The sequence below is a fragment of the Heterodontus francisci genome, chromosome 37 (assembly GCF_036365525.1).
Source record: "Heterodontus francisci isolate sHetFra1 chromosome 37, sHetFra1.hap1, whole genome shotgun sequence".
In the NCBI taxonomy this organism is placed as follows: Eukaryota; Metazoa; Chordata; class Chondrichthyes; order Heterodontiformes; family Heterodontidae; genus Heterodontus; species Heterodontus francisci.
The window spans coordinates 17,314,244-17,341,697 of NC_090407.1; the positions used below are offsets into that span (position 1 = coordinate 17,314,244).

Consider the following 27,454-nt stretch of genomic DNA (forward strand, 5'->3'; position numbering starts at 1 on the left):
TTGTGTGCATGTTAATTCAACTACAGGCCTTCTGATTGAGAAACATTTTATTAAATCTTCCATACAGTAAAATACAATTGAACAGGCTTAGCTGCAATGCTAACCTGGACAATTACACTTTTATACAAAGCTTAAGTGGGGCACTATTAACCAAGAGGCACTTGTTTGGGTTTCAGTAACTGCTGGGCACTTTTAAGCCCGAGTGGCAGTGACTACGGCACGAGAGGTTAAATGCAAGTTCTGGCAAGAATCACAAAACTCAGTAAAAGTTAAACCTGCTGGCTGAAGGCATTAAGGCACCTCAAGTTTTTTTTTAAAGTCATGTCAATTGGTGTTTGTGAAATTCATTGAAAAATACTGTAAAAGTTTGTTTGGTGGTTAATTATGCCAACAGTGATGAAGAGTTCAAGCTCCAGTCTTCACAAAACCTTAACAGGCCTGACTTGGCATACATCACCCATCAGGCATTGATTTCAAACGTGTGCGCATATGCTATCCTTCTGGTCAGACCTAGTCAATTAATGCTTCTATTCAGATTAGGGGTGGAGGAGTGGTGGTGGAAGGCAAGTGATCAGCTTTGATTCTCCCCTTATTCCAAAATGGGAGCAGTGAAGAATCCTCTGACAATGATTGAGTGATTTCATATGCTTCACCAGATTGCAGTAGCTGTGGTGGTCTTTTCAAATTATCAATGTGTTCACAATTTGCTACAGTGCAACTAAAAGTTATAGTGCTAGACAATTTTCAACATTCATCCAAGACCATCACCAGCAATAATGAGTGACAAGTGCAAATGGGCCAGCACAACTGGTCCACTGGACTGGGAGAGAGAGACTAGCCTGGAGTCTAGTCATTCAGATGCTGTGCACATGTTGACACTTCAAGCTCCATACAGGAATCTACAAATTTCCTTGCAAAACCCCTCGAACACAGGCCAATTGATGATACAATTCAAGGCTTGCAATTGAAAAAGGCAACTAGCTCAGCCTTCAACCAGCAGAAGTGATAGTAAAGCAACAGCATTCTGTTAACAAAGTTTTGTCCCCTTTGCTCAAGAGGGTCTTTTTTACAAAAAACTTTGAAAGGAAACAACATGTCACTTATCAAAGATTTATACATGGTACACAAATGCCCAACTCCAGTTAGCAGGGCACAGATTTGAAGTGGAGAGCTGTATAAATTGTAAAGCTGCAACTTAAAACTTTAATCTGGGACATCAGACAGATAAGGCACAAGGCAAGAGTCAAAATAAGCTTTTTGGCTTTTCTTGGAGTGTTCATGAAAAAGGCAAGATGAGGTAATTTGCACAAACAACAATTTTCAAAAGAAAATTATTGACCAAATCTAGAAGTCTGCAATACTCCATTACAGTTCCTTCCAAGAGGTCACAGTCAGTAGTCTCACCATCTTACAGTTGAGGGCAGGATTGAACTAGATTTTTCCACACCCATCACTGACCACTGATGCTCAAGATGGTACAGGCCAGATGACCAAGGCCACAATTTCCTCTGTTAATCTTGAAGTAGCCTGGGTAGGCACAGGGACAGAAACCAAACATTCCCATAGAAAAAGGCAGTTGCTTGAAAAATACATCATTCGACTTCAGTTAAAAGGAAACACTTCAGAAAAAGTTTCCTGCGGGCATGGTACAAGATCAATAAAGCTCACCAGAAAGGGAAATTAAACAGGAATAGAGCATTGCAGACTTCAAATTCAGGAACCATTCTCCTGTTTCAACTCAAATGGCAATATTCAAATTGTACCCACAAGGAACACACCACTCTGGCAAAATAGAGCCTTTGGTTCTATTAAAACCCACAGATTTAAAAAAAGGGGACAATGCTATTGCTGGTGACTCACTGTCTAACCTGGGCAGCCAAACCACAAAAGGAATTTTTGCCCGTCTTGTCTAGAGTATGCCCCTTAAAGGTCTGGTGTACGGACAGCCCACATCTCCATGTACACGCCAGCATTCATGATCCATTACTCAATGTTTGGCTAGTCCTAGTGGCCAGGAGGAGCAACTGCAGCCGGCCAACATTTTAATTTGCATTCTAGCTTCATCTAAAACCTCTGACTAGATGGGTTTTATTTGCCAAGAATTTACAAAATGTGTATTTAAAAAAAAAAAATTGGGTGATAGCATGGGGAAGTGGGGGAGACTAGAAAAAAAATCTGCTCAGCTTGACAAGTGCAGACACCATCTCGATAAAGATTGATCATGATCAGGAGTTCACATGTGTGGCAACTTGCTCATTCAGGCCAAATGATGAAACAAAAGGAGAACTGTGGATTTAAAGTATCAGGACTTCAAGTCACCTGCAGAATATTTGGTCCCACCCAAGCCAATGGTGCCAACAGCAACAAACATCTTTCTGAAGTTGGTTTGTCAATGGTGTCACGTTGTCTGCCCATCACTCAAGTTTAGTGAGAGATGAATGAGGGTGAAATTAAAGGGGAAATGAATGCTTTAAAACTTTATTTGAACTCCTGATTATAATCAAATCCCCCCAAATTTTTAAATAATGTTTAAACCGATAGACAAACAAATGAACTCTTAAAAACACAGTAGATAAGGTGGGTTGAAACTGCAAAGTCCTCCTCTGCCTCCATTTCCAACAGGCAAGAAGTTGGTCTTATGTGGTCTGCCAAACTGCAAAAGGAAAAAGGCACAGTTCAGCCATGAGAAAACAAAAAGTACCTAACAGCTTTGTGTTACTGGACTACTTCACTGATTGCAGGTTGTTATGCTGAATCTCTTTAATGGAGCGTGCTCATCTGGCAGCAGGAAACTGCTGAAACACAAGTTACTAAAATGACCATAACCTCAGGGTTAGTGCAGATACACAATCCTCGAGTGGTACAACACTATCAACACAAGCCCACTTTTGGCAAGACTAAACTCGTCCTGCAAAGTCTCTGATCTCAATCTTATTGCTACTACATTTTTAAAAAAGATTCCTGGTTTGTGGGTGTTGCTGATAAGACCATTACTGCCCTTCCTCGGTTGCTCATTTGATACAACACTGGCTCATTAGTCCATTTCAGACAGCAGACACATTGGGTGTAGGGCTGGAAGTCACAGACTAGATCAGGTAATGACTGTGCGGTTCCTTCCCTGAAGGAATTAAGTAAATTAGTTGGATTTTTATGACAACCCAACAGCTTCATGGCCACTTTTAATTTATTTGTAAAGTCCATATTCAGTTTATCAAATGTGAGCTGATGAGCAGAAGCTGTTCCTTCACAAAGGGCAGACCAGACAACAAAAAAAATTGAGAAAAACATTTACTAACTATAATTAGAGAAGAGGAACATGGATACTCACTAATTATTACAATTATGATGATCAGGATGACAGCTATTAATATTGCCCACATCTGAAAGAGAAAAGGTGCGCAGGGTCTCAATTAAAAGTACCAATGCTCGAGTGGTCACTGCTGCAGAAACAGAGATCCAACATCAATTGTTCACATGAGCTTTCGTGCTTGGGTTACATGGAAGACAATACACTCCATTCTAAGCTTCCAGCATTAATAGCCTTGCATTTCATTCAGCATCTTAAAAAAAAAGTGAACGTCTTGGAGTGACTGATGTGTCCTTTTTCAACCAATACTATTGAGATGGCTCGGCCATGTGAGCCGCATGGAAGATGGCAGGATCCCCAAGGACACATTGTACAGCGAGCTCGCCACTGGTATCAGACCTACTGGCCGTCCATTTCTCCGCTTTAAAGACGTCGGCAAATGTGATCAATGTCACAGGACTTGATGTCACAAGTCGTGGGAGTCAGTTGCCAGCGATCGCCAGAGCTGGCAGGCAGCCATAAAGGCGGGGCTAAAGTGTGGCGAGTCGAAGAGACTTAGCAGTTGGCAGGAAAAAAGACAGAAGTGCAAGGAGAGAGCCAACTGTATAACAGCCCCAACAACCAATTCTTTCTGCAGCACCTGTGGAAGAGTCAGTCACTCTAGTATTGGCCTTTATAGCCGCTCCAGGCGCTGCTTCACAAACCACTGGCCACCTCCAGGCACTTACCCATTGTCTCCTGAGACAAGGAGGCCAAAGAAGACTATTGCACAGTAAAGATGACTAATTGATCTGTACCCAGCAGTCTAGTCATGGGAAGAACGTGGCCAAGACACCATGACAATATCTTGCTCCAGTAGTTCTCACAGGAGCCAAGGTCAATGCAAACAGATAAGACTTTGGGTTTAACTGGTTTCACTTGAAGGACAGCACCTGCCAACAATGTAGCTGCCAGCACAGGGCTTGAACACACAACCTTCCAACCAGGCAGGTGTTGCATAAACCCAATTGATTGACCTTAAATGACTGCTTCTTAAAAGCAAATAGCTATTTTTAATACTGTATTGGGCAAGGTCATAAAACTGGGAGCTAAAGCTAACCGTAAACCCAAAAAGCATGGCCTTACCTTGCAGTTCTTCCACCAATATTTGCGCTTTAGTTTTGCGGCGCTGGTCTCGAATTGAGATGCTCCGGCTTGAAGTGCATCAGCTCGGTCATCCAACTCCGTAAGTTTTTGGTCTCGTTCAAGGACTCTGTCTACATTCACTCTCATGATATCCACAACCTATAAAAAAGGTGACAAAGCATATGGGAGTGCAAAGAAAAATCTCCCTATTGATTACAAAGATAACCCAAAGGTTGAAGGCCAGGGAACCTCAATATTTGCTAACTTTAAATACACATTATCTATACTTTTTATTTAAAGTGGAGGTTTTGATTAAAGGCCTTGAAAGGATGCTGCAAAGAAGTAGTAACATGCGTTTCTATACCACAGCTCCTGTTAAGTGTAAGCATGCAGGATGTGATGTCTTTCCATAGGTCAGATAACCAGATAGAAGCATTCCCATCCCTTTATTCAGGAGAAACCGTTTCCAGTGGCAGGAGGATCAGTAACAGGATAAAGACACCAATTGGCAAAAATGCTGGAGGGAAAAAAAAAAAAGAGAAAATCTTTCTATGCAAGAAGTTAGAATGCACTGCCAGAAACAGTCAGGAAAGAAATTCAATAGTAATTCTCAAAAGGGAATTGGATAAATATTTGGAGTAAAAATTGCAGGGCTACAGGGAGGGGGGGGGGGGGAAAAAAAAACAAAAAAAAAAAAAGTGTGGGACCTACTGAATAGCTCTTTCAAAAAAGAGCTGGCACAGACACAATGGGCCAAAAGGAATTGGTGTTGTATCATTATGATAATTCAAACTAGAAATTATTCTATATAAAACAAAAAGAAATGCTGCAAATACTCAGCAGATCTGGCAGCATCTGTGGCAAGAGAAGCAGAGTTAATGTTTCAAGTTAGTGACCCTTCATCAGAACTGGCAAATATTAGAAATGTGAAAGGTTATAAGCAAGTAAAGTGGGGATGGGGCAAGAGATAACAAAGGTGTAGATAGGACAAGGTCACAGAATAGCTGACCAGAAGGTCGTGGAGCAAAGGCAGAAAATATGCTAATGGTGTGTTGAAAGACAAAGCATTAGTACAGACAGGGTGTTAACAGACTGAAAATTGAACAGCCGCAAGTACAAACGTGAAAAAAAAGTGGGTAAGCAAACTGAACAAACGAAGATGAAATAAAACCAAAAAAAAAGATAAAAACAAAAAAGAAAAAGTAAAATGGGGGGCCCCGTCATGCTCTGAAATTACTGAACTCAACGTTCTGTCTGGCAGGCTGTAGTGCGCCTAACTGGTAAATGAGATGCTGTTCCTCGAGCTTGCGTTGATGTTCTCTGGAACACTGCAGCAATCCCAGGACAGAGATGTGAGCACGAGAGGAGGGAAGGGGGTGTTGAAATGGCAAACATCTGGAAGCTCGGGGTCCTGCTTGCAGACTGCTACCTTCTATGACAGCGCTTCTGATATGTCTTCCTTTTTCCTCAAAAAAGGATTCCCCCCCCCCACTGTGGTTGACAGGGCCCTCGTCCGTGTCCAGCCTATTTTCCGCACCGCAACCCTCACCCCACCCCCTCACAGAACTGCAACAGGGTTTCCCTTGTCCTCACTTTCCACCCCATCAGCCTCCATATCCAAAGAATCATCCTCCGCCATTTCTGCCACCTCCAGCGTGATGCCACTACCAAACGCAACTTCCCCTCCCTGCCAGCATTCCAAAGGGATTGTTCCCTCCGTGACACCCTGGTCCACTCCTCCATTACCCCACCACCTCATCCCCTTCCCATGGCACCTACCCCTGCAATCGCAGGAGGTGTAATACCTGCCCATTTACCTCCTCTCACTATCCCAGGCCCCAAACACTCCTTTCAGGTGAAGCAGCAATTTACTTGTACTTCTTTCAATGCAGTATACTGTAGTCACTGCTCATAACGTGGTCTCCTCTACAATGGGGAGACCAAATGCAGACCTGGTGACCGCTTTGTGGAATACCTCCGCTCAGTCCGCAAGCAGGACCCCCGAGCTTCCGGTTGCTTGCCATTTCAACATTTACCAATTAGGCATGCTATAGTCTGCCGGACTGAACACAGTTCAATAATTTCACAGCATGACGGGCCCTCCATTTTACTTTTATTTGTGTTTATTTTATTTCATCTTAGTTTGTTCAGTTTGCTTACCTACTTTTTTTTTTCCATGTTTGTGCTTGCAGCTGTTCAATTTTCAGTTCATTAATACCCTGTCTGTACTAATGCTTTGTCTTTCAACACACTATTAACATATTGTTTGCCTTTGCTCCACGACCTTCTGGTCAGCTATTCTGTGACCTTGTCCTATCTACACCTTCTCCTTTGTTATCTCTTGCCCCACCCCCACTTTACTTGTTTATAACCTTTCACATTTCTAATATTTGCCAGTTCTGAAGGGTCACTGACCTGAAACGTTAACTCTGCTTCTCTCGCCACAGAAGCTGCCAGACCTGCTGAGCATTTCCAGTATTTCTTGTTTTTATTTCAGATTTCCAGCATCTGCAGTATTTTGCTTTTATTATAGAAATCTTACTAGTTGGGATTGATGCCCAGCTTTGGGCTGGGAGAAAGTCCAGAGTTGTCTATTGTAACATGTGTCAAACCAGCTTGGTTGTGAAGTACATTTGTCCTAATGAGAAATCTCAGTTCTTCATGCCAGCTGGACAAAGCATTCAAGGAGAGGAAGAAGCCACAAGGGACTGAAGATTATATAACAGATGGGCAGCCAGCACAGGCAGATGATGCCAGTGACCTCCAATGAAATTTCTATGGTTCTATAAAACCAGATTATGGGCACACAAATACACAACCAGCAGTTACATAGTGACTTTAATGTAGCAAAATGTTTCAAGGCACTTTGAGTGCGACATTAATAAAATTTGATGCTGAGCCACAAAGAAAATAGCACAGGTGATCAAAAGCTTGGTCAGAAAGAGCCAGGTTTTAAGCAGTGTCTTAAAAAAAAGTGGACTATGTTAAAGGTGTTACATTAACAAGTTGTTGAGATGTTTTGGGAAGGACGCCAAAGCTTTGGGTTGAGGCAGCTGAAGGCATGGCAGCAAATGATGGAGCGAATAAAAATCGGGGATGCGAAGAGGCCAGCAAGAGAGGAGTGCTGAGATTGTGGCAGATTGTAGGCCTGGATAGGGAGAGGCAAAGTCATGGAGGGATTTGAAAACAAAGATGGAATTTCATTTAACAAATTCAAAGGCATTGCAGGAGCCAAATGCAAGTCAGTGAGCACAATGGTGATGGTGAATGGGACTGTACATGTCCATCCAATGAGACAAATAGGTGAGGGAGGGGCAACAGCACAAAATGGGTGCCAGTAACGGACATAACAAATATAATTAAGATGTTTGCTTGAGACTTCAATTCTAACAAGTAACTGCCCAAAGTAAGATTTCATAAATGCTGTATCTGTGTGTCAATGAGTGAAGACAGGATCATGTTCAGCTGTGATGCATCCGACAAATCCTTACGGGAGTTACAGTTGGACAGCTAAAATAGAGCTATACACGAGCAAGCAGCCAAAAGATTCAAATTCATTCCCTGAAGGACATTTGTAAACCAGCTTTTAAAGGAAAAAAAAAAGACAACCCAGCAGCCTTTTGTTTTTTTTCCATCCAGAGTGAGCTCAGATTTGATGCAATTCAATTTCACAACTTGAACACTGGAATCAACTTCAACCAATCCAACAACCATAATAATGCAGCAGCCATTATACCAGGAGACTGTACCCTTGCACATCCACCTACCTCTCCCACCAACAGTCAGATAGTAACCAGGAGGTACCTTGAATGGTAAGCCCTCCCTTCACTCAGCTGGAGAATTATAGACACTTCAGGAATGGTTTTTGTATCATTTTCACAGGATGTGGGGGTTGCTGGCGAGGCCACCATTTGTTGCCCATCCCTAATTGCCCTCAAAAAAAGGTGGAGGAGAACTGCCTTCTTGAACCACTGTAGTCCATCTGGTGCAGGGACCCCATAGTGCTGCTAGGAAGGGAGTTCCAGGATTTTGACCCAGTGACAGCGAAGGAGCAGCGATATTTTTCCAAGTCAGAATGGAGAGAGACTTGGAGAGGAACCTGCAGATTGTGGTGTTCCCACACATCTGCTGCCCTTGCCCTTCTTGGCGGAAGGAGTCATGGGTTTGGAAGGTCTGTCAAAAGGAGCCGTGGCGAGTTGCTGCCGTGCATCTAGCATATGGCACACACTTGCCACAGTGCATCAGTGGTGAAGGGAGTGAATGTTGAAGCTGGATGGGCAGCCTATCAAGCAGGCTGCTTCGCCCCAATAACATTGAGCTTCACACTCCTGACTAGTGCCTTGTAGATGGACAGGCTTTGGGGAGTCAGGAGGAGAGTTACTCGCCGCAGAATTCCCAGCCATAGTATTTATGTGGCTGGCCCAGTTCAGTTTAGTCAATAGTAACCCCCAGGATGTTGAAACGAAGATGGAGGAGGAGTAGGCTACTCAGCCCTTCAACCCTGCTCATTCAATAAGTTCATGGTTGAACTGATTACTCCACATTTCCACTTACCCCCGATAACCTTTCACCCCCTTATCAATAATCTATCCACCTCTGCCTTAAAAATATTCAAAGATTCTGCTTCCACCTTTTGAGGAAGAGAATTCTAAAGACTCACGACACTCAAAAAAATTTCTCCTCATCTCTACCTTAAATGGGCAACCCTTATTTTTAAAAACAGTTCTAGATTCTTCCAAAAGCAGAAACATCCTTTCCACATCCACCCTGTCAAGACCCCTCAGGATCTTATAGGTTTCAATCAAGTCACCTCTTACTCTAAAATCCCAAAAGATACAAGCCAAGCCTGTTCAATCTTTCCTCGTAAGACAGCCCACCCATGCCAGGTATTAGTCTAATAAATCTTCTCTGTACTGCCTCCAACTCATTTACATCCTTCCTAAAATAAAAAAAAAAAGAGACCAGTACTCTACAGTGCTCCAGATGTGGTCTCACCAATGCCCTGTATAGCTGAAGCATAACCTCCCTACTTTTGTATTCAATTCCCCTTGCGATAAACAATAACATTCTATTAGCTTTCCTAATTACATGATAGTGGGGGAATTCAGCAATGGTAATGCCATTGAATGCCAAGGGGAGATGGTTAGATTCTGTCTTGTTTGAGATGGTCATTGCCTGGCACTTCTGTGCAAATGTTACTTGTTACAGCCCAAGCCTGAAAGTTGTTCAGATCCTGCTGCACATGGACACTGACTGCTTCAGTAACAGAGTTGTGAATGCTGAACATAGAGCGACCACCCCCACTTCTGACTTTATAATGGAGGAACGGTCATTGATGAAGTGGCTGAAAATGGTTGGGCCTAGGGCACTACCTTGAGGAACTTCTGCAGCAATGTCCGAGGGTTGAAATGTTTGGCCTCTGACAACCACCTTTTGTGCTAGGTATGACTCCAACCAGTGGAGAGTTTTTCCAACCCCACCAATTCCCATTGACTTCAATTTGGCTAGGGCTCCTTGATGCCACTTTCAGTTAAATGCTGCCTTGATAGCAAGGGCAACCGCTCTCAGCTCCCCTCCAGTTCAACTCTTTTGTCCATGTTTAACCAAATTGTAATAAGAAGGTCAGGAACAGAGTGACCCTGGAAGAACCCTAAGTGAGCAACGGTGAACAGATTTTTGCTGTTTAAGTGGCACTTGATAGCACTGCCGACAACACCTTCCATCACTTTGTTGAGAGTGCATTGGATTTGTCCTGCTTTTTGTGGATAGGGCATACTTGGACAGTTTTCAACATTGTCAGGTAGATGCCAGTGTTGCAACTGCACTGGAACAGCTTGGCTAAGGCCTTAAAAAAGGGAAGGGGAGGTTTTACCAGGATACCAGGAAAGAGGGAATTCAGATATGGGGGGGGGGGGGGGGGGTCGGGAAAAAGTTACAGCAATTCTCCTTAGAATGGAGAAGGTTAAGGTGACCCAACAGGTTTAAGATAATACAGTAGATACAGAAAAACTATTTTGACTTGGTCAATAACTAGGCCATAGATTTAAAATCACTTAGTTGTCAGGATCTGGAACACTACCGGAAAAGATAGTGGATGTGATTCTATAAAATAATTTTTAAAAAGGGAGCTAGACAGATACAGAGGATGAGGAATATACAGGGTATGGACAACTAAAGGACAGGCGCAGGATTAAGTGCAACATCATCAAGCCAATATCGGCACCATGAGCCAAATAGCTTCAGTGTTGTAAGTTAACTGATTTTATGAACCAATGTCAATAAATCACCTCCATCATAATCCACCAAGATCAATACCGACAAGGATTGAACAATACGGTTAGTAATGGTAGAAGTTCTGGTTGTCAGGACCAGTGACTCCTGACTGCCTGTTACACTGGACAACATTAGTCATCAGTATCCACAACAATCTGCAAGGTGATTCCAGACATTGCAGGCCAGCAACACAAATTCAGTTCAAGGACACTAGCAAACAGCTGTCCAGTTCTCTAATGTAGGATGGTGAACCAAACCAAAGCTCGTCTGAAATACCAGCTGCTTATCAATAAAGCACACACCATTGTTAGTACTTGGGAGCACATTCCAATTAAAAATGGGAAAATTGAGAAGTGGCCTGTGTGGAGCATAAACACCTTGGGCAGAATGGCCAGTCTACATTATAAGCTATGTAAAAATGTACACACAAGAGATTGGTGCAGGCTAAGAGGTATTCCTGAAATGGCACTGGAAGCAGGTCAGTAACTACAAAGAACAGTACAGCACAGGAACAGGCCAGTCAGCCCCCCAAGCCTGCGCCGATCTTGATGCCAGCCTAAACTAACACCTTCTGCACTTCTGGGGCCCATATCCCTCTATCCCCTTCCTATTCATGTATTTGTCAAGATGTCTCTTAAACGTCGCTATCGTATCTGCTTCCACCACCTCCCCTGGCAGCAAGTTCCAGGCACTCTCCACCCTCTGTGTAAAGAACTTGCCTCGCACATCCCCTCTAAACTTTGCCCCTCTCACCTTAAACCTATGTCCCCTAGTAACTGACTCTTCCACCCTAGGAAAAAGCTTTGACTATCCACTCTGTCCATGCCGCTTATAACTTTGTAAACCTCTATCATGTCGCCCCTCCACCTCCGTCGTTCCAGTGAAAACAATCCTAGATTTCCCAACCTCTCCTCATAGCTAATGCCCTCCAGACCAGGCAACATCCTGGTAAACCTCTGTACCCTCTCCAAAGCCTCCAGTGTGGCAACCAGAATTGCACGCAATATTCTAAGTGTGGCCTAACTAAGGTTCTGTACAGCTGCAACATGACTTGCCAATTTTTATACTCTATGCCCGGAACGATGAAGGCAAGCATGCCGTATGCCTTCTTGACTACCTTATCCACCTGCATTGCCACTTTCAGAGACCTGTGGACCTGTACGCCCAGGTCTCTCTGCCTGTCAATACTCCCAAGGGTTCTGCCATTTACTGTATACCTCCCACCTGCATTAGACCTTCCAAAATGCATTACCTCACATTTGTCCAGATTAAACTCCATCTGCCATTTCTCCACCCAAGTCTCCAACCGATCTATATCCTGCTGTATCCTCTGACAATCCTCATCATTATCCACAACTCCACCAACCTTTGTGTCGTCTGCAAACTTACTAATCAGACCAGCTACATTTTCCTCAAAATCATTTATATATACTACAAAGAGCAAAGGTCCCAGCACCGATCCCTGCGGAACACCACTAGTCACAGCCCTCCATTCAGAAAAACACCCTTCCACTGCTACCCTCTGTCTTCTATGACAGAGCCAGTTCTGTATCCATCTTGCCAGCTCACCTCTGATCCCGTGTGACTTCACCTTTTGTACCAGTCTGCCATGAGGGACCTTGTCAAAGGCTTTACTATAGTCCATATAGATAACATCCACTGTCCTTCCTTCAATCATCTTTGTCACTTCCTCAAAAAACTCAAATTAGTAAGACATGACCTCCCCTTCACAAAACCATGCCGTCCCACGCTAATACGTTCGTTTGTTTCCAAATGGGAGTAAATCCTGTCCCGAATAATCCTCTAATAGTTTCCCTACCACTGATGTAAGGCTCACCTGCCTATAATTTCCTGGATTATCCTTGCTACCCTTCTTAAGCAAAGGAATAACATTGGCTATTCTCCAGTCCTCTGGGACCTCACCTGTAGCCAATGAGGATGCAAAGATTTCTGTCAAGGCCCCAGCAATTTCCTCCCTTGCCTCCCTCAGTATTCCAGGGCAGATCCCATCAGGCCCTGGGGACTTATCTACCTTAATGCTTTGCAAGACACCCAACACCTCCTCCTTTTTGATAATGAAATGACTGAGACTATCTGCACTCCCTTCCCTAGGTTCATCATCCACCAAGTCCTTCTCTTTGGTGAATACTGATGCAAAGTACTTATTTAGCACCTCACCCATTTCCTCTGGCTCCACGCATAGATTCCCATCTCTGTCCTTGAGTGGGCCAACCCTTTCCCTGGTTACCCTCTTGCTCTTTATATATGTTTAAAAAGCCTTGGGATTTTCCTTAATCCTGTTTGCCAATGACCTTTCATGACCCCTTTTAGCCCTCCTAACTCCTTGCTCAACTTCCTTCCCTCCAGCCGCCCCCAATCTAAATTCTTCCGTTCCTGCCCAATATTGTTATAATTAGCCTTCCCCCAATTAAGCACCTCCACCCGAGGACTACTCTTATCCTTATCCACAAGTACCGTAAAACTTATGGAATTATGGTCACTGCTCCCGAAATGCTCCGCCACTGAAACTTCGACCTGGCTGGGCTCATTCCCCAATACCAGGTCCAGAATGGCCCCATCCCTAGTTGGACTATCTACATACCGTTTCAAGCAGCCCTCCTGGATGCTCCTCATTCTGCCCCATCCAAGCCCCTGTTTAAAGGAATTGTATAAATAGTTGCAAAGGAAACAAATTGTGGAGCTATGGGGAAAGAGTAGGGGAGGGAGGGGAAGCAATTAATTACAAAAAAAATCAGAGGCACAATGGGCCTAGTGGCCTCCATAGAGTCAGAGAGGGATACAGCACTGAAACAGGCCCTTTGGCTGAGTCTGTGCAGACCATCAACCACCCATTTATGCTAATCCTACATTAATCCCATATTCCCTCAATTCTCCTACCACCTACCTACACTAGGGGCAATTTACAATGGCCAAAACCAGATCGGAGCGATTTCCAATTCCACTTAAGAACGTTGTAGAAAGTATCCAAGCCCAAACCAGCTTTTTACAACCTCCACTTTAAAATATAAATTCCAGTTATCTGAAACATCCTGCACCCAATCTCTTCCTGTACATCAAACTAAATTTTGCTGTCTGGAAAGGTGATACTGTTTCAGTAAACAGCCATTTAAACACTTCAAGCTGACTGAATAAAGACATGAAAAAGCACAGCGTAGAAGTCTTGCACAAATTAACCAAGGCCTAAACAAACTCCTCAAAATGGCCAAATTATGGAGAAGCCATCAACGAATAGTCTCAGTAACCCCAGTCAGCATCCACTTTTGTACTCCAATTAAAGTCACAGTTCATTTTGTAGTGCATTACACACTTTTAATGATAAGTTCACATTTATCCAGTTTATCATTCGAACCAAAGTTTGCTTAAAAATACAACACTGGTATCTAGCAAGAAGCCAGCATCAAGAGTCTGCCACAGCAGCTTCCAGAGGCAAAGAATTGGGACCAGGTGGTCACAGTATACTTTGCTGGAGAGTGAAGTTAGTTGGAAGTCCCTCATCTTTCAATTAGGCACTTAGCCTTCTGGACTCAACCTGGAGTTCAATAATTTTAGATCACAACCAGCACATCCCTTGTGACAGACAGCAGATGCTGGTTCTGATAAAGTCATTGGCCTGAAACATTAACACTTTATAGATACTGCTAGACTTGCTGGAGCATCTCATTTTCCTGTCCTAATTTTAAATTTCCAGCATCTTCAGTGTTTTGCTTTTGTATAGGTACTGGTAATGATTCTGTTATTCACAACCTCTCTGGGTCTATCTTTTGTTTGTTTACTTGTTTTATTATCTCTTTTGCACCATCATCCCTTGTCATTTAATCACTCTTGCCTTCCAGCCTATCTCAGATGTTATATTTTCCTTTCCTCCCCTCCCAACTTCTGTTACATCTCCAACTGCTTCCAGTTCTGATGAAAGTACGCAAATGCAAAATGTTAACTTCAGTTTCCATCCTAAATGCTGCTGACCTGCTAAATGTTCCTCAGATTTCCAACATCCACATATTTCGCTTTTGCAAAAAAAGCCCATGCATTTGCTGTTAAGTGATATACCAAAATGCAGAGCATCTGGAAGCTTCTATTCCCTTCTCCCAGTCCTATCTCCAGATCTCCTTTTACAAAAACAGCAATGAATATTTTGGGGATGGGGCAATGCTATTGAAAGATCTGAGAAGTATCAACTCTACAGAACTGCATTATATACACACTAACAAGGTGAACATGCTTACTGTTCTAACAAAATGTAAGCAACCTGAAACGTTAACTCTCTCTTTCTTGACCCGAGTATTTCCAGCATTCTCCGTTACTTTACATGTGCTTACTGTTTATGACCGTGCCACATCGAGTGAGCACACATGGATGTAATATATAATTGCAGATAGCACAACTATGAACGGAATCATTACACAGGTACTCAGTTGAACTTTTGCTCCTTACCTCATCCACTTGTGCTTGGGTCTGTTGCAGTTTCCTGTTGCTGCCATAGGGTGTCGGCCCAACCGGTGGATTATTCGAGGGGCCTGGGACAGACCTGAAATAGAGTGGAACAGATTATTCCTCTGGAATTGGACTAGAGAAGTTTAACTTAACAGCTTGGGACAATGCGATTCAAAGTGAGAACTACTGGCTCGAGGTTAAAGCAGACTCAAGATCAGAGAGGTCAGGTTTGTCCATTCATCATGTGCAAGACTTAACGTGACTTAAGTTGTTGCACATTTGGGTATCTAACTTTTTTTTTGTAGACTGTAAAAGAAAACAGTGCTGACACTAAGTTAGAATGGGAGGGTGGGATTCATGCAAATGAATATTTGCACAGGGTCACAGAAAATCACTACACCAATGTGATAAAGTTAGAAAATAAAACAGAAGCAAAGTGTCTCCCTCTACAGCAAGAGGTGTAGAAGTCCAGAGTACAATTCTTGGTCTGTTTCATGTCAGTAATTTGCAAGTGCTCCAATTATTTTCAATACCCTTGGTAAGGGAGGTGAGCAGGGTTGCAGCTAACGACCAATATTCATTTATTGCAGATGGCTACCGTTCACAAGCATGGACATCAGGGTAAGGCACAACAACGATGCCCTATACAGCTGAAAAACCTGCACACCAGGTTAACAGGCACTTGGAAAAATACTGGAGCTGCCGGAGCCTGTGAAACCTAAGCTCAAGTTCATTAAGAAAATTGAGGGTTAATCCCAAACATGAAGTGGGGTTGTACAAACTCAGTTTAGAACTTTCCACATTACCCCATGTTTCAAAGAAAATTCCAGTTCCATTACAAAGAATCAATCAGTTCAAGGTACAAAGTTTAAAGACACTCCATCACCTGAATCACTGCGAAAGGACAGCCATGTACACTCAAGATTGAAAATTCCAGCCTAAAGTCCAAAACTTGGTGGTAAAGTATAGGGATGCAATTTGATCTTATGCCACTGGAGGGCGTTCTGAACTATGTAATCTTCTTTTGGGCCTCCTTATCTCGAGAGACAATGGATACGCGCCTGGAGGTGGTCAGTGGTTTGTGAAGCAGCGCCTGGAGTGGCTATAAAGGCCAATTCTGGAGTGACAGGCTCTTCCACAGGTGCTGCAGAGAAATTTGTTTGTTGGGGCTGTTGCACAGTTGGCTCTCCCCTTGCGCCTCTGTCTTTTTTCCTGCCAACTACTAAGTCTCTTCGACTCGCCACAATTTAGCCCTGTCTTTATGGCTGCCTATGTAATGGAAGTGGATGATTGGAGAAGCAATACATCCCTGCATGAAGATTAGAAATACCTCGACATGGTGTCAATTAGATTCCAGACTTCTCAAAAAACTTTCCTCACTATTCTGGCACCACATCCAAGATCAGAAAATTAACCAACTGCTTGTAGATCTCACTCTAGCCTCTAGGACAAGCACAAAGCCTGCCCTTAGTAGCTCTGGATTTCTCCCAGCTTCCTCCTGCCCTCTCTGGGGGCAGTGGAAGATCAGAGAGCGAACATATAGGGCTAAAAAAAAAGGTAGACAATTCTGCCATACTGGAACTCCACAATACATTTGGAAGGCATGAGAGATGGGATGATGATTAAGTGATGGGAATGCCTAGATGGCAAAGAATCAAAATAGACTTCCCTGGAAATGGTAACTTCACTCCCAAGTTCAGCTCGAGGCAAGAACACAGAAATCTCCCACAAACAAGTAACAGTGACCACATCAGTAGTTTTGTGTTGTTTCAGGAATACTAGCCAGGACAGCAGGAAAAAACCCTTTCAAAAACAGTACCATGGATTCTTATTGGGCCTCTGACTCCAAGACGAGACTGCTATCCACTGAGCTACAGCTGACACTATACACTGAACAGAAACTCATCCCAACTCTTGTGCACATACTTATAATTTTAAACTTCCTGAAATTACCTAAAGTGTCTCACAGAAGACTGCATGAACACTCAAAATTTAGATACTACACAAGGGTGTGAATGCTTGAAGATTGATGGATCAGCATGAGCAGAGACCGAATTAACAAAACACTAGTTATCTTCAGTTTAGTCTATTTGTACTGCACGATGACAAACATTTAGAAGACTACCATACATTGCATTTTTTGAAAATTAGTGACTTCCCTTACTCTGAATTTACAGTCAGATGGCTTTGACTGAAAAGCACTTGCATTTTAGTCCAAACTAAAACACCTAATAGCATATTGTATCAGCATAACCAATGCAAGCTTTGAGCTCTTCATACATCACTCAAACTGAAAAAAAACCATCCCCAGCATGCACTGCCTGCTACGAACAGACTTACAAATTGCACACAATGCAGATTGAGGGGAGAAAGGGAGGGAAGATTGCTGACTGCAGCTCTCAGTAGAAAAACAGCAAGAGGTTGTTTTAAAATTGAACATTGTACAGGAAAACATCACTATCGCCTTTAAGAAACAAATTACAAATTCTCAATAACCCTTTGTTTAAGCAGCAATTACCAGTGAGGTCATTGGGAGAATGGTCATGAATGAGTTACTGACACAGCCAGTTAGAATTAAAATCATTTGATATAGTTATTAACCCCAGAACAATGAAGCTTCTTATCTATATTTGGTGAGGACGCTTTGGAGTCAGCCTCCCTCATCATCTCTGCTCCCATACCATCTATGTGGCATATTCCAGAGACCAGACTACACGAACCAGATGTCAACTCGACATCTGTTTATTAAAAAAGTTGCCCAATGACGAGCCTGTGCACGATGAATTCAATCGGTGTTTTGGGATCCAACATACAGAACACAAGTTAGAAACTTCAATTGAATGTGCACAGTCACCAATCCCCATTTTTATCATTCTGCAAGATATGGGAATTACTGGCAACGCTAGCATTAATAGCCAGGCCAGCATTAACTACCCATCTTTAATTGCCCTCAAAGTGTTGGTGAGTCACCTTCTTGAACTGCTGCAGTCTATATGGCGAAAGTGCTCCCACAGTGCCATGAGGCAGAGTGTTCCCAGATTTTGACTGATGAAACAGCCAATATGTGCCCCAGTCAGGATGCAGGTAAATTGTTGCAATCATTTTGCACAGCTGTATTTGCCGAGTCTCACCACTAAAACACCTTTATAAATATTTAAGCCAATTGTCAATTCTTTGCATCAGTTTGTTTTAACTGCTCACTTGAATTAACCACACAAATGGCAATAGCAGATGAGAGACTGGCTTATCAGTGCACACAGCAAGCTCCTAAGTCCGGTCCACAAACTGGCCGTCATGTTTCTCTACATTACAACACTGACCACACTTGAAAAAGGACTTCACTGGCTGTCGTGCTTTGGGATGCCTCAGGATCGTGAAAGGCACAAGTCTTTTTTTTCCATGAAGTGCAAACACCACTTTGCATCTGCTGTTTAGCATTTTGATAGAAAAGTCGTCTCACCATTGACTCAATAAAATTGATCTAACTTCAGGAGAGATCTCAACTTGAACACCCTTGCTGGCTGGAAACCAATTTACAACCACTGCCAAAAGCAATAGAAGTGTTGCAACAACATCTTCAGAAGACAGGGAGGGGTGCTTTATTCCTGAATACCACACATACTATTTGGAATTATAGATTCCAAATGTGAAGGAGCAGAGTAGAAATCTTGCTTTTTCAAAAAAGGTTCTGCAATCCACAATAAAAATACGGAAGGGGCCAATATTGGTTAGTCCAATTTACATCACATAAGTTTCATAGAGTCAGTTATACAGCACAGAAACAGGCCCTTCAGCCCACCAGGTTGAGACGGAAGGCTGTAGGAAGAGCCTCAAATCAGAGTTTGGTACCCTGACTCGCACGAAGTCCTGTTCACCCATCACCCTGTTTTCGCTGACCTACATCGCCTCAAAGTCTGACAACTCAGTTTTAAAATTCTAATCCCAACTTTCAAATCAGTCTGTGGCCTCACCCCCCCTCCAGCCCTACAATGTTCCAAAAGCTCTGCACTCCTCTAATTGCGGCTTCTTGCACATCAGATTTTTTAAAAATCATTCGACCATTGGTGTCCGTGTCTTCAACTGCCTAAACCAGAGCGCTGGAATTCTCTCCAACACTCGTTTAAAAACGGCCTCAGACCAAGCTTTTGGCCACCCATCCCAATGTCTCCTTATGTGACCTGGTGTCAAATTGTGTGCGACAACGATCTTTGTGAAGCACCTCAGGGGAGGTTTTATTACACTGAAGGCACTACATAAAAACAAGTTGTTGCTGGCATGAAATTCCATTTCCATTAAATTAGTAGAACTGTCCAGAGTCCTGCCCCAAGGGGCAGAGAGAGCAATCAGAATGGCAAGATTTCTACTCTGTTCCCACATCACCCCTGGTCTTCTACATTTGGAACTCTATTACAGTTCTATTAATTAGTTTAGAGATTTCAAACAAGCCTAGTCAAATAAAAACAAAGCGCTAAAAATACTCAGCAGGTCAGGCAGCATCTGTAAAGAGAGAAGCAGAGTTAAGGTTTCAGGTCTGTGACCTTTCATCAGATCAAGGCAACCTGACCTGCTGAGAAATTCCAGCACTTTGTTTTTATTTCAGATTTTCAGCATCTGCAACATTTTGCTTTTAAGCCTGCAGTCACAGCTTATTAACCCTAGCCTAGAATTTCCCCAAACTAAAATTTAAAATAAAGTCTGCAGCAATGTTTTATTATTTTCTGATTCCCAAGATTGGATTTCTGAGGCTCTTTATTTTAAAGAGATGAAACATGCCCAAAATAAACTCAGCAGCTTATCGAGGAAATAAGGAGACTTGTGCACAAAAACTAGGCTGACACTTCAGAGCAGCACTGAAGTGCTGCACAGTCACAGGTACAGTCTTTAGGATAAGTTAAATAAGGGTCCTGTTTGCCTTTTCAAGTGCTTGTAAAAATTTTTAAAAATCCCATGGCCACTATTGAGAAGATCAGGGGAGTTCTCCCCCGTATCCAGGCCTATAACTTATCCCTCAACCAACACTTACAACGGATTGTTCTCATTACTGTTGGTGGGAATTTTGTGTAAATTGCCTGCTGTGTTTCCTACATTACAGCAGGGGTTACACTTTAAAAATACTTCTTTGGCTGTAAACAACATGTATTTATATAGTGCCTTTAATATTGTAAAACACTCCACAGGAGGGTTATCAAAAAAAATTTGACACTGCGCCGCATAAGGAGACATTAGGGCAGTCAAAGGTAGATTTTAAAAGGAGCATCTTCGAGAAAAGCGAGGTTTAGGAAAGGAATTCCAGAGCTCAAGAATCTTGGAAGGTGAAAGCAAAGCCACCAATAGTGGAATGATTAAAATATTTGGGGAGGCATAAAAGGCCAGAAATGGAGGAATGCAGATAGAGGGTTACAATGGCTTAACAATTAGCAGCCAAACAATGGAAGAGATAAATCCCAAACACCTTTGACCCAGGTGGGCACAGATATGTTGGGATGAAGACAGGGTAGACTTCAGCAGCAATCTGACCCCCTTCTCATCATACAACCTGCAACACTCAGGTCAAGGATTACACATGGCTGGTAATGTGGCAAGATAGTGCAGAAAATCAGCATCCCATGGAAACATACAAAGAAAACAGAACAGTACAGCACAGGAACAGGCCATTCGGCCCCCCAAGCCTGCGCCAATCTTGATGCCTGCCTAAACTAAAACCTTCTGCACTTCCGGAGACCGTATCCCTCTATTCCCATCCTATTCATGTATTTGTCAAGATGTCTCTTAAACGTCGCTATCGTATCTGCTTCCACCACCTCCCCTGACAGCAAGTTCCAGGCACTCACCACCCTCTGTGTAAAGAACTTGCCTCGCACATCCCCTCTAAACTTTGCCCCTCGCACCTTAAACCTATGTCCCCTAGTAACTGACTCTTCCACCCTAGGAAAAAGCTTTGACTATCCACTCTGTCCATGCCGCTTATAACTTTGTAAACCTCTATCATGTCGCCCCTCCACCTCCATCGTTCCAGTGAAAACAATCCGAGTTTATCCAACCTCTTCACATAGCTAATGCCCTCCAGACCAGGCAACATCCTGGTAAACCTCCTCTGTACCCTCTCCAAAGCCTCCACATCCTTCTGGTAGTGTGGCAACCAGAATTGCACGCAATATTCTAAGCGTGGCCTAACTAAAGTTCTGTACAGCTGCAGCATGACTTGCCAATATTTATACTCTATGCCCCGACCGATGAAGGCAAGCATGCCGTATGCCTTCTTGACTACCTTATCCACCTGCGTTGCCACTTTCAGTGACCTGTGGACCTGTACACCCAGATCTCTCTGCCTGTCAATACTCCCAAGGGTTCTGCCATTTACTGTATATCTCCCACCTGCATTAGACTTTCCAAAATGCATTACCTCACATTTGTCCAGATTAAACTCCATCTGCCATTTCTCCACCCAAGTCTCCAACCGATCTATATCCTGCTGTATCCTCTAACAATCCTCATCATTATCCACAACTCCACCAACCTTCGTGTCGTCCGCAAACTTACTAATCAGACCAGCTACATTTTCCTCAAAATCATTTATATATACTACAAACAGCAAAGGTCCCAGCACTGATCTCTGTGGACCACCACTAGTCACATCCCTCCATTCAGAAAAGTACCCTTCCACTGCTACCCTCTGTCTATGACAGAGCCAGTTCTGTATCCATCTTGCCAGCTCACCTCTGATCCCGTGTGACTTCACCTTTTGTACCAGTCTGCCATGAGGGCCCTTGTCAAAGGCTTTACTATAGTCCATACAGATAACATCCACTGCTCTTCCTTCAATCATCTTTGTCACTTCCTCAAAAAAATCAAAATTAGTAAGACATGATCTCCCCTTCACAAAACCATGCTGCCTCTCGCTAATAAGTTTGTGGGTTTCCAAATGGGAGTAAATCCTGTCCCAAAGAATCCTCTCTAATAATTTCCCTACCACTGATGTAAGGCTCACTGGCCTATAATTTCCTGGATTATCCTTGCTACCCTTCTTAAACAAAGGAACAACATTGGCTATTCTCCAGTCCTCTGGGACCTCACCTGGGGCGGCACAGTGGTTAGCACCGCAGCCTCACAGCTCCAGCGACCTGGGTTCAATTCTGGGTACTGCCTGTGTGGAGTTTGCAAGTTCTCCCTGTGTCTGCGTGGGTTTCCTCCCACATGCCAAAAGACTTGCAGGTTGATAGGTAAATTGGCCATTATAAATTGCCCCTAGTATAGGTAGGTGGTAGGGAAATATAGGGACAGGTGGGGATGTGGTAGGAATATGGGATTAGTGTAAGATTAGTATAAATGGGTGGTTGATGGTCAGCACAGACTCAGTGGGCCGAAGGGCCTGTTTCAGTGCTGTATCTCTAAACTAAACACTCACCTGTAGCCAATGAGGATGCAAAGATTTGCGTCAAGGCCCCAGCAATTTCTTCCCTTGCCTCCCTTAGTATTCTGGGGCAGATCCCATCAGGCCCTGGGGACTTATCTAATTTAATGCTTCGCAAGACACCCAACACCTCCTTCCTTTTGATAATGAGATGACGGAGACTATCTACACTCCCTTCCCTAGGCTCATCATCCACCTCGTCCTTCTTTGGTGAATACTGATGCAAAGTACTCATTTAGTACTTCACCCATTTCTTCTGGCTCCACACAAATTCTCATCTGTCCTTGAGCGGGCCAACCCTTTCCCTGGTTACCCTCTTGCTCTTTATATACGTATAAAAAGCCTTGGGATTATCCTTAATCCTGCTTGCCAATGACTTTTCATGACCCCTTTTAGCCCTCCTGACTCCTTGCTCAAGTTCCTTCCTGCTGTCTTTATATTCCTCAAGGGATTCGTCTGTTCCTAGCCTTCCAGCCCTTACGAATGCTTCCTTTCTCTTTTTGACTAGGCTCGATATCCCACGTTATCCAAGGTTCCCGAAACTTGCCAAACTTATCCTTCTTCCTCACAAAAAACATGCTGGTCCTGGATTCTAATCAACTGACCTTTGAAAGACTCCCACATGTCAGATGTTGATTTACCCTCAAAACAGCCATCCAGGACTTCAGGAGAAAAAGAGGGGGCAAAAGAAAGTTGGTGACGAGGAGAAAAAGCCGACATACAAACACGCTGTAGCCCATAATAGCATCACTTGCATTGAGACCAGGACTCTGTACAGGGCAATGGCACCTTAGCCAGGTGCACTTTGAGGCACTACTGAATAAATCCAACCACTAATAACTGCAGAATCCACAAAGAATTACAACAGAGTTTATATTACAGCTAACAGTGGTAGTCACAATATTTGGGAACACCCTCTACCATTAAGAGAAATCTTGTATCTTCCGGTTTGTCAACCTGAAACCAATTAGGTTGGATCCATATTAGCAATGTTGTACAGTGCAAACCTACAACTGAACCAAGAAAGTGTCATTTTCAAAGCTATATGCCACCCTAACAATTATAAAGATGAAGTGTAATGCATTTAAAACAAGCTGTGTGTGGGGTGTAGTGGGCCAGTGAAATGATTCACACCCTCAGTGAGTAATGATAGCCCAGTCCATGGAAAGAAAACCTGTAATACATGGACACCAAATGTTGCTGCCCAGAAGCTTTTAAGTTTACCTATTGGTGGAAACTTAACCTGTGCAAGTCTGGAGGGGGAAGATGGGCAACTTTAGGTCACTACCTTTCTCCATCTCGTAAAGGGCCAACCATCTAATCTTGTCTGTATCAAAAAAACAAGGAAATTAGTCTACACACAGGCCTCAGTTAAGTCAGCATTTAAGAGGCATATAAAGACATTTACCAGTGAAAGAATGACTTGCATTCATATAGCAGCTTTCACAGAGTAAAATGTCCCAAGGTGCTTTACAGAAGCATTAGACAAAATTTAACAACCACATAAGGGATCAGAACAGACAACCAAAAGCATTGCATGAAGGTTTTCATGGTGAGAGTGGCACGGTTGAGCAAGACGATTAACATGTGAATTGCTCTGAAAACAGCAGTTATTTTCCTGAAAAGAGTTCATAGAAGAATTGTTGGGACTTGACATTTCAGACAGTGCTCTCTGCCTGTCTTCTGCAGAAAGAAAGGCCGTGGAGGGGTTTGAAAACAAGGACAAGTTTATTTTCCCCAAATCAAGACAGCCAATAAGTGAGCTGAAGCATCGAGTAATAAACATTACAGTGACAGAAGCCAGTGTGAAATTACTCCAGAGCCTAGACACAAGGCATACTTGATCAATCTCAGCCAGGGCATCACCAGGAACACATGAATTTGGAGAAATTTAGCAAAGTCCCATGACAAGAGTTCACATATACAGGTTAGACTCAAGACATGATCATCAACCTCCCATCAACATGGCTGCTGACACATCAGGTCCGCACATAAACAATGGCCCCTTGTGACGTGAGGTCCAAATGGCACCTGTGGAACGATGCCCACGTGACAACCACTGGACTTCTGGAAGGAAAGCAAGCCTAATGTTAGATCCAATAGCATAAGAAAAACAGGTTAATGTTTTGGTTAGAGACCCTTTGCCAGTTTGGACTTTATCCTTTCAAATGGGAAATGTCTGGAAAGGGAATTGCATTCTCCAACACAAGGGTGAAGTAGTGGTGACATTATGAATGAAATGGTTGAACAAGGGTTCAGATAAGCAGTAAATCACAATATCAACCTTGCACCCGCTAAACGAGGTCAGTCAAAACTCTGCCGCCGGTATCCTATGTCATGTTTGCCCATCACCCCACCCTTGCCGATCTATGTTGGCTCCGGATCCAATTATGCCTCATTTTTTAAAATTTGCATTCTTGTATTCAAATCCCTCCATGGCCTCACCCCTCCCCATCTCAAACTGCCTCCTGCCACACAACCCTCACTCCTACTGGCAGCCGTGCCCTCAGCTGCAGAGTCCCTAATTGCTGGAATTCCCTCCATAAACCCCTCTCTTTCCTCCTTCAAACCTACTTCTTTGACCAAGTTATTGTCGCCTGTCCTAATATCTTGACATTTTGTTTGCTCACACTCCTGTAAAGCACTTGGGAAATTTTACTATGTTAGAAAGGTGCTATATAAATACAAATTGTATTAGTTTAAATGTGTACTAGCAACAGTACATTAAATAAACTAGAATACTAAATTGCTTCCATAGCAAGCCACGCCCTCATGACAGATCAAGGTACCTCAACATGACAAATTATTTACACTATTTTTCCACGTTTCCAGGCCAGGAAATGGAGGGAATAAGTTGACATTTTTTCAAAGATAGTTACCATCACTAAATAACTTTTAACCTATCACCAGAAAGTAATGCCAATTAATACTGCTCTTTCACCCCCATTCCTGTTCACCTACTGCTCCAAACACCATGACTCATTCCAAAGTAGGCTAGAACAGATCTTCAATTGCGAAGGGTAATGCTGGTTTGGCACAAGTTCACACATATCCAATCGGAAAAACTCAGCTAGAGAACCAGGTCAATGGCTAATCTACTCCAACTTTGGCCCAAATAAGTTGAGACCCAAGGAAACTGAGCATTGTATGGAGAAGACTTCAGTTGTGACAGGCCCACAGGCAGGCATCCATTGTTACTTAAAACATAATTTACAATCAGAGCAAATTCTGAGAAATCTCTGATAGGAGCCAGGCACTTAGCATGTAGGGTGTCAGCTGCTTCCCTAGTGCAATTTGAAAGTTCAAGAGACAGCAAAAGAACCTCAGTTGCCAACTAGTGGCTTACATTGCTTACTAATAACACTTTACAACAGATGGTTCAAGAGTTAACAGCAGTGGACAGTAGGTTAGCAATGATTCCTTAAAGCACACATATAGTTGAGTTTATTAACACTTAAGTATTCCATTAAAGTACAATGGGGACACTGAAATCTAAGGAGAGGGAACACAATTACACTAATTTGGAAGCCAACAAGCCTAACTGGGAGCCAAAACATCAACTGCTCAAACTGAAAGAAAGATATAATTTAAATTATACAAATCTGACAACAGCCAGAATTCAAGAACAAGTACATTCAAGTACAAAATGTATTCCCACCCCAACCCATTTTCAGAAACATTATGCACTCCAAGTACAACAGTAACACTAAAAATACTAGTGAGGGGAGGGTAAGAAAATGAGATTTCCATATTTTGACACAGCAGATTTCTCTTATGTATACAGCAATGAGACCACCATTCCTTTAAGTGGCCGCTACAGCAAGTCAAAACAGGGAGCCCCAGAAGGGTTTCAATGAGGAGAGATCCTCCACACACCAAGTTTGAAGACCAATACATTAGCTGCATAAAACTCCCCACTTTTATTCTCCCACACAGGTCATGAACCTCAAGCTCCTCAAACTGAAGGAAAAATCCCCTATTTTCCACCAACTTCTCAACTATGAGAATGAACACCTCCACAGTCCTTCCATGCTCAGACAAGCAAAACCCAACAGAAACTTTCCAGCCCAACTTTTGAAAGCAGCATTTTATGGGAATGCCAAGCTTTTGTCAAAGGCAGCAGCAACTCAATATTCATGTAAAAGCCACACATCAACTTCATTTTATTAAAAAAAAAGACTCAAATGCTACAATATATTTACAACAATTTCACAAATTAAAAGTTTAAAAAGGAAACTCTCCTTTTCAAGTTGGCCGTGAATTACAAAACTACAAATTGCTAATCAGTGAAACAAGTCCAAAAGAAACTTTTGAGTAATCTCAACCCAACTTGAAAACAGGGAACGATCTGCCTCTTTTTTAAAAAAAAAGCCCTGCCAGTTATAGATCTACAATTTATATTGAATTTTATTCATAAAATAAAAGTTTAAACTCCATTAAACTCCTAGCTTCCGGATTGTGTAGTTGAACACAACAAGCCTGCGGCCTTTCCCTCCCAACCAAGCCTGCGACCTCGCCTATGAACTCGACGGGGCTCCAGCACCTGTCGCCCGGCGACGGTCTAGAACCGGGGACCGGTCAAAAGAAATGATTGAAGAACGGATTCGCGGAAAGAGGGGACGATAAAGAAGCAAACGCTGAGGTAACGTCAAATCAAACTTACATGTTTTCCAGCAAAAAACCTTCGACACAAGCGCTGATGGAATGAGCCCTGGAAATTGGGTGTTGTCAGCAGGTTGGAGACGTCACCGCTACCCAACCCCCACCTTATCCTGTCAGCAGCTAATAAACCCTCCTCCCAATACCAACAAACTCACTATTTCACCCTCGCTCTGAGCTACTGGACCCCAATGTACCAATGAGGGCAACACTTGGGTCAATTTTAA

General features: G+C 43.0%; 1 protein-coding gene across 1 annotated transcript; it reads right to left on the minus strand.

Moving 5' to 3' along the window:
• Nucleotides 1-29: 29 nt before the first annotated feature.
• On the minus strand, nt 30-27,339 carry LOC137352093 (vesicle-associated membrane protein 3-like). Its single transcript, XM_068017179.1, has 5 exons — nt 27,232-27,339; nt 15,158-15,251; nt 4,433-4,591; nt 3,329-3,380; nt 30-2,653 (listed from the first exon to the last, which is right to left on the minus strand). Coding segments are annotated over exons 1-5 (324 nt in total). The 5' UTR covers nt 27,234-27,339; the 3' UTR covers nt 30-2,636.
• Between the last annotated feature and the right edge of the window lie 115 nt (nt 27,340-27,454).